At 42.5% G+C, this 15,393-nt stretch overlaps 1 protein-coding gene across 1 annotated transcript in view; it reads right to left on the bottom strand.

Moving 5' to 3' along the window:
* B3gat2 (beta-1,3-glucuronyltransferase 2) overlaps nt 1-6,733 on the bottom strand; it is a 44,756-nt gene extending 38,023 nt beyond the window's left edge. The window contains exon 1 of the mRNA XM_010617857.2: nt 6,661-6,733. Within this exon, the coding sequence (XP_010616159.1) occupies nt 6,661-6,669 (9 nt within the window). The 5' untranslated portion in view covers nt 6,670-6,733. The remainder of the gene's footprint in view (nt 1-6,660) is intronic.
* Nucleotides 6,734-15,393: the final 8,660 nt, after the last annotated feature.

Raw genomic sequence — 15,393 nt, 5'->3', positions numbered from 1 at the left:
GGGAGGGAGAGGGAGGGAGACAGAGAGAGAGAGAGAGAGAGAGGGAGGGAGAACATAAACCCTATTTTTCTCAGGCGTCATAAAAAATTAATTTAAATGGGAGTATGTACCTACATATGGAAATAGTTAAACATTTTATAAATTTATAGAGGAGATTATCTCTGAGGCCTTAAAGTAGGCATACATCCCTTAGATATGACATAAAAATATGTAACCTAAAAAAAATCCATAAATTGGAGTTCATAAAAATAACAACTTGCTACTCTCTAAACAATATTAAGAAAAATTTAAGGCAAACAACAGATAGGGAGACAATATCCCAATGTATATATCTGACAAAAGACTGGTATTCAAAATACATAAAACTCTGTTGCTCAAGAAGAAAAAGAACCCAATTTTTTAAATGGGCAAAAGGTTTGAAAAGGTATACTATCAAAGGTGTATGAATGCTCAGTCATCCCATAAAAAGGTGTTCTGTATCATCTGTCATTCGGAAATGGAAACTAGAACCATGCTAAGACACCACTGCTTACCCACTAGAATGACTGAAATTAAAAGATAAAAATGTATTGTAAGTCAGTCCCCTAATAGTGGGAATAAAAATATCTCCAATTACCTTGGAAAAGAAAATCTGGCAGTTTGCTATAAAGTTCAACTTCATGACCTAGCAATTCCATTTCTAAAAGAGAAAGAGAAATGAAAAGCATACATCTGCACAAAAACTTGTACCTAAGTGCTGGCAGCAGCTTTATTCCTAATAACCACTGGCTGGAAACAATCCAACTGAACATCAATCTGCAAACAGATAAACAAATCGTGATATATACTGAACAACTAAAAGCAACAACTGGTTGATATCCATAATAGCATGGATGAGTCTCAAAACCATGCTGAGCAAAAGATGCTGCGTATTACATAACTCCACTTATAAAATCCCAGGGCAGGCAGATTAATCTATCATCACAAGCAGCGGATCAAAAGCTCTAAGAGGTAAAGACTGCAGAAGGTCCCAGGTGACAGGAGTTTGTGAAGACACAGCAAACTCCACATTAAAAAGGAGTCCATTTTACTTTAGGTAAATTATATCTTGATAAAGTTGAATTAAAACAAAAAGCAAACTAGTGAGGTTTCAATATAAACTGGTCATTGAAAAAAATCAGTACTAGAGCAGCAACAAAACACGAAACACCCAGTTTCGTTTGTTTGTAAACTTGATCCACTAAAGAAGTCAAGGCTCCTTGAAGAGGTGGCTGCTTCCAGGTAAGACAGGGAAAATGCAAAGGAGAACAAGGCCAAGGCCGGCAGACAATCTGCCCATGAAGAAGAACCACCCTGGGAAAGGGGGTCAGTGGCTCTGGGGTGTGCACGCCTTGCTGCCTGGCTCAGTGTGCCGGCAAAACAGCATCCACACTGCCTGTGTCACCGGGCTGCTTGCCAATGACGACAAAGAGGAACGAGCTCCCGATGAGGCCTGGCGTCTCTCCCTCCACCCAGGGCCAAGCTTCGTGCCAGCATCCCCGAGGGAGCCAGGCACCGTGTGGGGCCCTCTGGGCCCAGGAGCGGAAGCGCGTCCTCGGCACCACGCACTTCCATACCTCCTGAAAACGTCTGGCCTGAATACAGCTGCGAGGACCCTGGGTGGGTGACTAAGCAGACAGGTGCAGGCTTGTGCGTTATGTAAACTACGAATATCATCGCTTCTCTATTCCTCAGGCTTTCCGGGAAGGCAGCACCTGTTGTAGAAGAGACCCAGTGTATGAAAATAATTACAGTGCACTGCGGCACAGCTCTGTGACAAATGGGAGGAACAGGAGAGAAGAGACACGGTTTTGGGGACTCACCCAACCCACGAAGCCCTCTCCTTCCATCACTGTTAAATCGCGTCCCCTTTTTAAGCAGGCAGATGAGCTTGGTTTGCTCCACAGATCACTGCAGGGGTCTGCATACGTCAGTAAAATTTGATGTTTAATGAAAACACGAATATAACTGTCGACGACTATGTGGTTCTTCATGTGCATATCAAAAGCATATTTTACATAAAGAAACCTTCTGAAAATTAGCAAGTCCAGCTCATTTCTAAGCTGGCTCCCCCTTGAAATGGGATGTTTTGCGACACGTGCCCCTGATGTCTCAAGGTCCCGAGCTCCTCGGTGTCAGGGGCAATGTCGCCGCTGTGGCAGCGGATCGGAGCGGCACAGCAGTGTCCGTCCCACATGGTTCCCAGAGCGCAGACCTGGGTTCTTGGCCACATCACAGCCCGTCACGAGTCCGCTGGTCTTTTCGTGTAATGGCAAACTCAGACACAAGAAAGCTAATCCATACCTCAGAAAAGTTATAGATCCACCTCACCAATCTGAAAGCACAGCAATGCTTTTCCTTCTTTTAAAAAATCAATATGGCCTCAGAGTGTCTTGTGCTGTGTGTGTGCGTGTGTGTGCGTGTGTACAGAGAAAGGGAGAGGGACTGGGCATATTCTGGGTTGCTGAACTCCTTTAACAGCTACACAAGAGAAGGCGTAGCTCACGGCAGGCACAGTTTCCCGGCAACACCCAGTGCATGAATACTGACCTAAGGACCTCTACTCTATTTTGCTTAGGACTCTAATTATGTAAGGATGTTCAAATAGATTCATTTTTGTTGCTTAAGTTTTCCCCATAAGAAAATCAACCACACATCTCTTGTTCTCAGAGAGGTGGGGAAGAGAGCTCACTACAGCACTCAGATGTCCTTAAGAGATGCTGCATATTACTCATGACTCCCTCCCCTACAGACTGCACTACCACAGTCCCTGAGAGCAAGTGTGGTGGAAAACACACTGCTACTCCCTCCCCAGGCAATGAGATACACCTCTGCTTCACAGATATTAAATATAATATTCTTTGCCCTCATTCTTTCACACCATCCTATTCCACTGAAGATCCTTCTATCTCCGGGTTTCTGTACTTAATGAACATCTAATACTGCTCCAAAAAATCTAAAATAATTTATACACACACAGATAAAAGAATAGCAATGACTCAAAAAAAAAAAAAACACCAAAAAACAATAGCTTTCCTATATTCAAGCAAATATAATGGAAAATAACGTTACTAGTGTGAAAAGGTAACACAAAATCCCTGAGAATGGGGCAGGACCCCACGAAGACTGAGGTCAGTGTGGCCGGAGCCTGGTGACATGAGGCTGCTCAACACGTCCTCTGCCCTTCCTCGCTGACTGAGCCTCAGCTTGTCTCAGACAGTGGCCAGGTCTTCCCCCGGGACTAAACGAAGGCTCACCCTGTCCCAAGGCCGCGTTAAACTGGGACTGGTGCTGAGTTTGGGTATCAGCAATTCTGGCCCTCAGATGCAGTGTGCAGAGCTGCTTCTGCGAAAGGTCCCCTCTTTCTTAAGGACGGTCCTCCTCCTCCTCCTTCCTCCTCCTCCTCCGCCTCCTCCTCCTCAGAGCATCGCCAGGCTGAGGACGTGACTACAGCAGCCATCTCTCCCCTCAGGAGAGCCAGCCTGAGCACAAAGATGTCAAGGTGGAGAGAGACGGATAGACAGGGCCAGGCGACACCACCGAGTCCCCAAGGTGCACATGCTCCCACCTCAGTTTACTGTTCTGAGTGTAGCTCCTGCCTCTTTCTAAGCTCACTCACAGTCAGGCTCCAGTTCTCAGCATCCCTACTGGTGAAGAAGGGGTCACTGACTCATACTGCTTTCCGGGCAGTGGAGCTGGGCAGAAGTCAGAAGTCAATCCCAAGTCTGGTCCAGAAAACAACCTGTGGGATCGACTAACCTCTCCCCTAGCTGGGGCAATGCCATCAGCCTGTGTCATAGACCGGGGTGACAAGAAGGAAGCACTGGGCTATCAGAGCCTCTGACTCTGCTCAGCAGAGTTGCCAACCCCAAGCAAACTGTGCAGGGCCAAGCAATATGCTTGACTGCACCAAGCCTCTCACAAGTCAAGGTTCACCTGCTGCAGTGCTAACACTGATTATTCTGCTAACAGAGCAATGCAATACACACACACCTATTGCGGAAGCCAGTTCGAATTGGGGCTCTGTACCTTGTAGTCAAAGGCTTCCTGTTTGCCATTCCTGCCATTTTGCTACATAAGAAGTCTGAACACCACCCAGGTGCCTTCACACAGAAACCTCAGTCAAGCTGGCTGACAGGAGATCCCTTGGAAAGAGCTGTTCTGGGCTGTTAGTATAGCACAGGGGCTGTAAAGCTTTAACACTTGTACTAGGAGATGATGCCGCACAATTTTACAAAAAATAAAACTAACTAACTGAAGGTGCAAGAAGGGCAAGGGGCACAGGGACATGGTCCCCAGGGAGTTGATTCTAGGAGCGGGAGGACTGGTCACTTCTGGGTAAGATTCACTTTTATCTTTTTTTTTTTTTTTTCGGTACTGGGGATTGAACTCGTGTCCATGTGCTTGCAAGGCAGGCAGCGGAACCACTGAGCTAAGTCTCCAGCCCCAGATTCACTTTTATCTTAAAGACTCACAAGAAAGTGGCAGCTTTCCATTTTCGTAGTCTGACTAAACTAGCCCTCTGAACAGCAGGACTAGAGTTTAAGGTATTTTTACTAATTAATAAAGCACCAGAGTGCTATGCTTCTGAACAGAGAAAAGCACCTTGTGGCAAATTCTAACTTCCCAAATAAACAGAACATTTATGACAGTTCTAATTTGAAAATAAAAAAGCTGCACTGTTGGAAGCAGCATATTAGAAGAGGCACACACAAACATATAAAAACATGGCATACCAGGGAAAAGTTCTAAGGGAGGAGGAATAGCTCAGGGGCAGACCACTTGACTTGAAGGCCCAAGGCCCTGGGGTCAATACCCAGCATGACTCCTCCCCACCGAAAAGATATATAATGGAATTTATGTGTATTTAAAATACTGCATGTAAGGCACATTCACAGGAGCTCATACAAATACAATAATGTAGAGATGCATTTTAGAAAAGATGCTTGGGAAGGAGAAAAAAGAAAATAAGCAGAACAAGGATGGAAACTTGCTTAGGTGACAAGGGTGACCAATGCCAGAGCGGGAAGACTGACCAACTCCCTCCAAACTCCAGACCTAAGGGAAAGAAGGGAAAGTTTCCATATTCTTCTGGTGGGAAATATACTCAGGATATATGACAAGTAAATAGAAGAGGAACAGAGAGAGACCTCTCAGATTACATGTGTAATTAACACTCTCAGAAAATATTTAGAAAAGTAGAAATCTTCCAAATTTCATAAAATTTTTCCTGCTGCCATAAATAGTTTTTTAAAGCTTTAGTAAAAAATTATTTTACAAAGTTATCACGACCAAGTTTTACTGAGGCCAAAAATAAAAAGTATAGGTGGATCTTGAAAGAAAAACTAATTCAGAAAGCCCAATTAACCACCTTTCACCAGGCTGTTTACTCAGCAGAAGATGCACAGCTGGGCTTGTTTAAAAAAGGCTCTGTTTACAGATTATTACCTCCTTAATTGGGAGATTAATATCAGAAAGGCAAAATAAATGAAGATCAAGAAACAACTATAAACTATTTACATCAGACACATTCTAAGAACACAGATGTGATAAAAAGATGGGAAATGATATAACAAGCCTCTGAAAACTATTGTGGTTATATTAGTATCAATCAAAGTAGCTTTTAAGACAAAGATTGCCAGAGATAATAAGGAACATTTCATAAAGATAAGAGTTAATTCATCGAGAAAAAAGGTAATAAATCTACACATGTAGGCACCAAATAACATAGCTCTAAGGTACACAAAGCAAGAGCTAGGTAGCTTTAAAAGGAGAAAGGGAATTTACAGTCAGATTCAGAAACCACCATTCTATATTTCAGAGAGTAAGATGGCTAAATGCCGGCAGGGATTCAGAACATGTGAGCAACGCTTGACCTGAGATACAGAGAACACTACACTCGTCAACTGTGGAACACATGTTCTCTTAAGTGGACATGAAACATGCATCAGTATCAATCATAGGCAGGAATATAAAGCAAATCACAATTTCCCAAGCCAGTGAGATTGGGTTGTATTTTCAAACCACATAAGATTAAGCTACAAATCAAAATCAAAACTAAGAAAACCCCTAGATATTTAGAAATTAAATGACATACTTTGAATTATTTAACATGATTATAAAAAAATGAACAAATCAGAAATTTAAAACTATTTTGAAGTGAAGAGTCTGAAAACAGAGCAGGACATATCGGAAAGTGTTCAAAATATGGGGCTTTTAGCATATAGAAGAAAAAAATGGAGCCCACCTGTAATCCCAACACTTCAGAAGGCTGAGGCAGGATGACTCCAAGTTTGAACCCAGCCAGGGCAACTTACTGACTTAATAAGACCCTATCTCAAAAGAAAAATTAAAAGTGAAACTCGGGGCCAGGGATTTAGCTCAGTGGTGCCACGCCTGCCTCTCAAGGGCAAGGTCCTGAGTTTGATCCCCAGCACAAGGAAAAGGGAAAAAAAAAAAAATTAAAAGAGAGCTGGGGATGTAGCTCAGTGCAAAGGCCCCGGTTTCAATCCTCAGTTCCTTATCAATCAACAGAAGAGAAGCAAACTAAAGGAAAAAAACAAAAACAGAAAAGAAAATCAACAAATTAGAGACGGACTATAAGGAAGAAGCACAGTGAAAAGCTAAATCTGTTAACCTGACCCTTAGCATCCAAATCTCAGCCTCTCCACTCAACAGCGGCACGGCCTCAGGTGAGTCACTGACGCTCCGTCTGCCCCAGTCCACGGTGCAGACGGGTGTCCCACATCACAGCACTGTCTCATACGGTCGTTTTGCAGATTAAGTGAGGTAACACGTGTACTATGGACCTGCAGCATGAAGAAGTGCCACATCACGCCTGCGTCCTCACCGTCATGTGCATCATTCACCAACATCAGCATGGGCTACTCTGGGCAGATTCTCCAACCTTGGCTCAGACACCGAGAGCTGTCGTCACCAGGGCATCAGCGGAAATCCTTTCCTTACATGTTTAAGGATCAAAATACAGTATCCCAACCTTTCTAGGAAAAACAACTACACCCAAGCCTGGAATAGAACGTGCTCTCTCTTCTGCGTTGCAGAAATTAGAAATTTAATCTTTGATACAGGTTTCAGAATAGCCCTGAAGACTGAGAGTAACAAGAATCAAGTCATTTAAAGTCACGCTTAGAAACATCTCACCAGATACAGTACCACTATTCTGCAGAACACAACTCAGAAATCCCTGATTTCACTTGTGTGTCCTTGTGAAAAGTGTAACACTTTTGTGTTTTAAATGTACATAATGGCACTGTGAAGTATTTTTCCATTTTTCCATGCTAGGCCATATTTTAAAGATCTGTTTATGTTGTATGTACTAAACTCTCTCAATCCCGTATTTTTCAATTCCATTAGTAATTGACATATAACGCTAATTTTTAGATATAGGATAGAGAGCAAGTCGACTTATTAAAAGCTATCAGAGAGCATCAAAAAGAATACTTACAAATAAACTTAACCGAGGAAAAAAAGTGCATACTTAAAATGATGAAACACTGCTAAAAGAAGTTCTATAAATAAACAGAACAACATCCCAAGTTCACAGATCGGAAGACTTGATATTGTTAATGCCACCTGCCTTACAAGCACAAGGTCCTGAGCTTGATCCCTGGTGCCAAAAAAAAAAAAAAAAAAAAGTCAATTCTACCCAAAGGAATCTACAGATTCAGTGCAGTTCCCACCAAAACCCTAATGACCATTTTGCATAAATATGATAATAAATTCTGAAATTCATATGGAACCTCAAGGACTCCTAAATAACCAAAGCTATCCAGAAAAACAACAAAGCTGGAAGACTCGTACTTTATGATTCCAAAACAAAGCTATATTAATGAAAACAGTGTAGTGCACAAAGACAGACACACAGAGACAGACCATGGAATGGAATGGAAGAGAGCTCAGAAATAAACAGTCACATCTACAGTTGTTTTTGACAAGGTCAAATCCTTTCACTAAAATCACTGAATGGGGGGCCAGGGATTTGGCTCAGTGGTTCCACTGCCTGCCTTGCAAGCACAAGGGCATGAGTTTGATCCCCAGTACCAAAAAACAACAACAACAACAACAAAACAAAAAAACTGAATGGTAAAGAATCTTTTTTAATAAGTGCTGCTGGGAAAACTTGACTATCCATATGCAGAAGGGTGAAGCTGAACCCTGATTTTATACCATGAAGAAAGGGCTAAAACTATATAACTATTAGAAAAGTGCACAGAGAAGCTTCACGACATTGGATTTGGCATGATTTCTTGGATATGACACCAAAGTTCCACAGAAAAAATAAACTGAATATCAAATTTTAAAACTTTTGTTCAAAGGATACTGTCATCAACACAACATTCTAAACTAACAAGGCAACCTGAGACCTGGAGAAAATATCTCCAGATATGCCATTCACATCTAATACAGGATTCATATCCAGAGTAAAGAACACCTAAAACTCAATAAAAAATAAGCCAATTCAAAAGCTGGCAAAAGGATTTGAGTAGATGTTTCTCCCAAAGGCCAATAAGCATGTAAGCAGTGCTCAACATCTCTATCATTAGGGAAATGCAAAACCACGCCACACCTTCAGGCTTCAGGTGGAAGACATTTCATTTCATATATTTCCGGTGACTACTATCCAAAAACCAGCATTGGCCAAGGTGTACAAAATTTGACCACTTTAGGGCTGATCAGGGTAAATATAAGGTAGTCAATGTATGTATTACCAAGACAATTAAAAAAATAGGAACACTTTTCCCCCAACACACACACACACACACACACACACCCCACTTTTCTTGTGCAGGGGGAGGGTAACAAAAACAAGAATAGGCATGTACTTTTAAATGTCATCAGATTTACAAGAGCCAAACAAGAGAACACCCATGTCTCCATCTCCAGGGCAGAGGAATGCCCTGGGTTGCTGTAAAACCCCAAATCATCCCCCATAAAAATAATCCTTGCTAACCCAAGTTTGTAACCACCTGCTTTCTTAAATCCTAAAACAAAGGAAAGGCAACACCAGGAATGGTAAAACCCACAAAATCAGTCTTATATAGTACACCAAGAAGGAAAGGTAATAGGCAAATAATTGTGTTAAATAAGAAAAATGAATATAATTAAAAATTTTTTTCCAATTAAAGAAAATAAGAGGGCCTGAGACCCCACACTCGCTCTGCTGCCTTGTGTGACAGAGCATTTCTGCAAAGTAGGACACTGCTCCCCGGACAGAAAAAGCTTTCCCAAGGACATTCTAACACTCTTGCAGGGTGAACAGATGTAGCTGAGGAACTTTTCAAAGTCGCCAAAATATCCCCAAACTGTCATCTGACCTTTAAAAATGACACTGGCATTTTCATCTTGTGATGCCAAGTTTATTTAGGCAATGAATACCAGGTCTACATACAGGCCAGACTTAAAATTCTTATTTCCATCAGCCGAAAGAATAGAGCCCTGGACCCAGGAAGACTGGCGGGGGGTGCAGCTGTGGCAGCCCAGGGACATCCATGGGCCAGAGCCCTCCACAGACCGGAGGTGAGGGGCTGGCCTGGCTCAGCCAGCCCTGGGGAATCACATCTCCCAGTTCCTACTTTAATGTCTTTGTACCAAACGCTAGTTTTCAGATTGCAGGTTCAGTCCCCAAATATACACAAAGACTCTCTGTGGACCATGTGGACACAGATGGCTTGAAGGGAATACATTTTGAGACCCCCAGCCTTCCCTCATTTGCTCTCCTAGAGCTACCTGCTTGGGCTGGGCAGGTGCCACCCTTGTCCCAATTCACCCAGGGGCCTAGTGCTCACCCACACTAAACTGTATATCACTGCGATAAAACCTCCAGGGAACCCAACAAGGGTAATTACAAATACTGCTGCCTCTATTAAGAAAGTCAGGGTCTCCAATGAATGAGCAATAAATCCATTAGGGAGATAAGATGTTTATTTAAATTCAAAATAACCGAGAATGTCACTAGAGACTATGGCTGAAGAATCCGCATGTGATTTTTTTGGCCTAAAGTTGAGGATCACTGGTACAAGATAATGCTTTCATCTTTTCTACTTTTTTATGTGAACAAAGTTGACCTAATAGGAACATAATTTATATTAAACCCTATTTCTTTCCAGCAATATGCAATGTTCATCAGTGAAAACAGAACCTATCAGCAAAACATGTTCCGGCCATATCACCAAGAAATAAAGTTAATGCCCAATTCAGTAACATCTGAGTTGTTTGAGTTTGTCACGGCTTGCATGTGGATGTCGCCTCAAAGCCTCATGCAGTCATAGGTGGGGCTTTTACAGAGGTGGCTGAATCAAGTGTGTGATTGGTTACATGGTACAATGCTAGGATTAAGGGTGTGTGATTATTAAATCAGTCCACTGCCCTAATCCCCGGTATTCTGGATACAATATAAGAGATAGAAGGAGCTTGTCTTGACCTTTGCTTGTTTGCTTTTGCTGTTGTCTGCCCACCATTGAACTGTTTCTCCTCTGCGATGCCTGTCTTCCCTGCCACCCTGCCTTGGAGCCAGCCCAAGTTTTGGCTACAAACTGTGAGCCAAAAAAGCCTTTCCTCCTTTAACTCTAGGTGTCAGGCATGTTGTCTCAGCGAGGAGAAAAGTAACTAAGGCAGGATTGTTGACTACACTAATTATAATGTTCAATCAATCAATCAATCCTAAAGAGTATAGAACAGAAGCTCACAGCCACTGGACTTCTAAAAATTTAAATTCTGTCCTATATTCATTTTATTGTCCTTGAAGATATGAGTAATAGGAGGATCAATCAATGAACTTAAACCTCAAAATATTGTGCTAGGTGAAATATGGAGGGGAAAAAAACAGAGAAAATAGTGACATAAAATATGTACATGTAGCTCAGCAGTAGAGCACTGTGCCTTGTATGAACTTGTCTTTGGGTCTGACCCCCAGCACTACAAAAGGGAAAGAAATCCAACTTCTATTGAAAGGTTGTTTACTACATGAATAATGATGGCAGGTATCGTTTATAGAAACATATATAAGTTTCATTTACAAATGTCAGTATTTTTAACACCCTGGAAAACACCTACTTTGCAACTGTTTGAAATGATTTTTTAAGCTTAGATGTCAGTAATATCTGTAATTTTAGAAATTCTGTCAGGAGCTGTACGAAGAGGAATGTTGAGGACCACTACTGCAACCTCTGGTGACGGCCAGTGTTTGCCAGAGACCAGCCCAGGGAATGCAGGTCTGTGAAGAAGGGCAGCTGCCATGTGCAAACCCGCATGCTGCAGCTGCTACACGACCCGTCTGGGGAAGAAATGAGCTTTAAGATGGTTTTATTTACGAAGTTTTAACCAAGGTTTGAAAGAAGAGAAACAAGCTTATCGGAGCTTCCTATTAAGCTGCAGTTGGCCAGGCCAGAGGCCAGTGGGGGGCTAAATGTCCCCGGTGAGACTGGGTGGGGAAAGGCCCTAAGGAGATGCTTCCCATCCCTCCAACAGGTTCTAGAAAGAGGGACGCTGCTAACTTTCCCTCACAGGAAATGACCTTACACAGGGCTTCTAATCAGGGGCTTCATAAATCTATTTCTTGAAGTCCCAGCTGCTCAGGAGGCCTAGGAAAGAGGACTGTAAATTCAAGGCCAGCCTGGGCAACTTAGCAAGACCCAGCCAATCAATCAATTGACCAAGCAGGTGGGTGATGTGGCTCAGCAGGGCAGTGCCTCTGGGTCCAATTCCTAGTACTGGAAAAAAAATTTTTTTTGGTCTCATTCCTCCCTATTAAACTGCCCTCTCCTTTGTAACATACTGCCTTTTTGATTCACTCATTTGTACCAGAAATAATCTATCATGTAGTACATATGCCCTGGCCCCACGCTGGGTGCTGAGACTACACAGAAATTCAACATCCTGCTTAGGCCTTGCAGGAAGCTTAGCAACCTGCCCTGATCTCACCACCTACAGGCCAGTGTCCTGGCTTTCACACAGTTCTGATCACCTCAGACCTCAGCCCATGGCAGAACACTGTGCACGACTCTCAACCACAAGTGTCCTTGTCGCCCTTTCACATCTCTTCCCCAGGATCCCTTGCAGAGAAGCCCTATTTAACTTCTGTCCCTCTAATCATGCTGGTCACACCCAGTGGTATAATTAAGAACTCAGCTGATGCAGTTCCACTTGGGTACAGACTAATTTGGGAAAGTCAAGTGCCTCTACCTCCTCTCACCAGGCCTCCAGGAACAAAGTCCAGATGGCAAGAGCAGAGTGTTCAGAGGCATCTCACCACTGAAACGGTGGGGTCATCTGGTATACCTCTCCACTGGGCAGTCACCCATAGGGGAGGACAAGGGGAAAGGGACTAATCCTTATAACCTGCCTGAGGTTCAGAACCCACAGCAAACACACAAGAGGCAACCCCTCCCAGTGTGCTGCAACCACTGGGTAGTGTGGCTGGATTTGACCAGTGGGCTCTCTATTCCCAAATTCCTGTCTGAGGTTCCCACTAGCCCCAACCTTTCTTATGTGAAGAGGTCTAACACTCCCGTGGCTCACGACTACCTTGACACACCTACTCCTGTCCACCCAATGGCTACTAACCGGGATGTCCTGTTTGCTACCTAAATAAATATACTCCTAATCACTCTCTTGTTTGCTCTCTCTCTCCCTTTAGAATGAAAGCTCTTACTTACAGTGGGGCCATGTTTATCTTTAAGTTACTGTTTAAAGGGCTCAATATAATCTTAATACAGACATCAAAGCTTCTTTGAATGACATTTTCTATACAGAGAAAGCAGAGCTCTCAGGTTCTGATACTGCACATTTTAGGTCAAAACCCCCTTATCATGGTCAAATAATCCATAGGCCGATTACAATACAACACTACACAACAAACCAATACCCTATGACACATCATCAGGAGAAGGCTGTGTACTAAAAAGGACCTCACATAAAAATAGAAGAGATAATACATAAGAGGAGTGCAAATATAAAGGTAAAAGCACAAGAAATATGAAAAAACCCACAGTAATTCAATGCCTCCTAAAGTTCCTAGTTCTATAGTAAAAGATTCCAAGGACAACAAATTAGATGAAATGCCAAATATTAGTCCAGTGATTGGTCTGGCATAGTGCTGGGTATAGATAATGGAAGGTCCACCTTGGGGTGAGTGCTGCCTGCCTGAAGGGCATGTAGCCTGGACAGAAGGTAAGGGACAGAAAGGAGGCTGCTGCTATTGCTTGTTGCTTTTGCTGCCTTTTGCCTGCTGTGAACTGTTTCTCTTCTCTGATGCTCTCTGCCATGGCACCCTGCCTTGGAGCCAGCTGATTATGGACTGAAATCTCTACAAACTGTGAACTAAATAAATAAATCTTTCCTCCTTTTACTTTGGGTGTTGGGTATTTTGTCTCAGAAATGACAAAGAGTAACTAAGACACTCTCCCATGTTTATTGGTCAGGAGTAAAAATATTGTTAGATGCCCATGCTACCCCAAGCGATCTAGACTCAATATAATTACCCATTGAAATAAAAAGACATTCTCCAGGAAACTAGAAAAGATACTAACATTTCTATGGAAGTACAAAACACCCCAAACAGTGGAAGCAATCCTGAGCACAGGTGGAGTTACCACAATCCCTGATCTCAAGACACATGACCAGGCTATGGTCACAAAACCAACTTCGTTAAAATAGACATAAAGACCCTGAACAGAATAAATGACTGAGACAAATCCACGTGTCTGCAGCCAATTGATTCTTGACAAAGATAACACAAACATACACTGGAGAAGAGCCTCTTAAACAAAAGTGCGGGGGAAACTGCATGTCCACATGCACAAGATTGAAGCTTGACCCCTACCTATAACCTTGTACAAAATTCAACTCAAAATGGATCAAAGACCTTAAGGGAAGACTTGAAACTTTGAAAGTGCTAGAAGAAAACATCAGGAAAACAATTCAAGATACGGGCACAGGCAACAACTTTCTAGATAGGACTCTAAGAAGTCAGGAAGCAAAATAATTAACAAATGAGAATACATTAAATTTAAAAAGCTTTTACATAGCAAAGAAAACAATAAGCAGAGTAAAGAGATGACCTACAGAACGGGAGAAGACTTTTGCCAGCTATTTATCAGATAGAGGATTAATATCCAGAGTATATGAGGAACTAAAAAAATTTTTTTTAAAAAAACAGGTAATCCAATCACAAAGGGGCAAATGACCTGAATGAGACAGACAGTTAGTTCTCAAAAGAAACACAAATGCCAATAAATATACATAATTTTAGCCATGAGAGAAATGGAAATAAAAAAATCCATGGAGATTCCATTTCACCTCAGTTAAAATGGCTATCATAAAACAAAACAAAAACTGGGCACAGTGGTGTGTGTCTTGTACTCCCAGTTACTCAGAGGGTGAGGCAGGAGGACTGCAAATCTGAGGTCAGTCTGAACAATTTAGCAACACACTGTATTAACAATGAAAACCAAACAAAGCAAAACATGTTGGCAAGGATGTAAAGAAAAACGATCCCTTATTCACTACTGGTCAAAATGTAAATTAGTACAGTCATGGAAAACAGTATGAAGATTAGTCAAAAAACTAAAAACAGGGCTGGGGATTTAGCTCAGTGGTTCCACCGCCTGCCTCCCAAGCGCAAGGTCCTGATTTTGATCCCCAAAAAACCCTAAAAACAGAACCACCAAATAGCTATATTCCACTTCCCCCTGCCCCCCCATATATAAAAGAAATTAAGTCAGCATGCTAAAGAGATACTTGGATGTCCATGTTTATTACAGCAATATTCACAATAGCCAAGATGCAGACTCCGCCTGGATGCCCATCAACAGATGAATACAGAAAATACAATATACATATGCACAAAGGAGTATTACTCAGCCACAAAGAACAATGAAATCTTGTTATGTGCAGCAAAAAGGATTGAACAGGAGGAGGACATCATTTCAAGCAAAATAAACTAAGCACAGAAAGACAAGTATCACATCGTTTCTCCATATATGGTAGCTTAAAAAGACTGAAAGGAGCAAAGGGACTGTGCAGTTATTCTTATTCGGAATTGAGGAGAGGGACTGGGAAGAGGAAAGAGAGGGGAGTATGAGGAAGAGTAGAAGGGAGAGTGTGCACCATGGATGGGTCACATATGCATGTACGGAAAAGTCACGGTGAAACCCACTCATTTGTACAATTAACTTGTCCACTGAAAAGTCCATCTTGCGTGTGTCTGATACTCCATGTGTCCTATTTCCCCAGGTTCCTCTCCCTGGAGGGCCCTTTTCTCCCTGTCTCGTCACCCACTCGGTCTCCTCACCCTTGGCTTCTCACTCAAATCCCTTCCTCGCCACGCCACAGCTGCTCCCCCAGCACACACTGACA

This window comes from Fukomys damarensis, unplaced genomic scaffold (assembly GCF_012274545.1).
Source record: "Fukomys damarensis isolate Sample0158 unplaced genomic scaffold, DMR_v1.0_HiC HiC_scaffold_27, whole genome shotgun sequence".
Classification (NCBI taxonomy): Eukaryota; Metazoa; Chordata; class Mammalia; order Rodentia; family Bathyergidae; genus Fukomys; species Fukomys damarensis.
The sequence above is the reverse complement of the archived record's forward strand: the minus strand, read 5'-3'. Positions and strand labels throughout refer to the sequence as shown.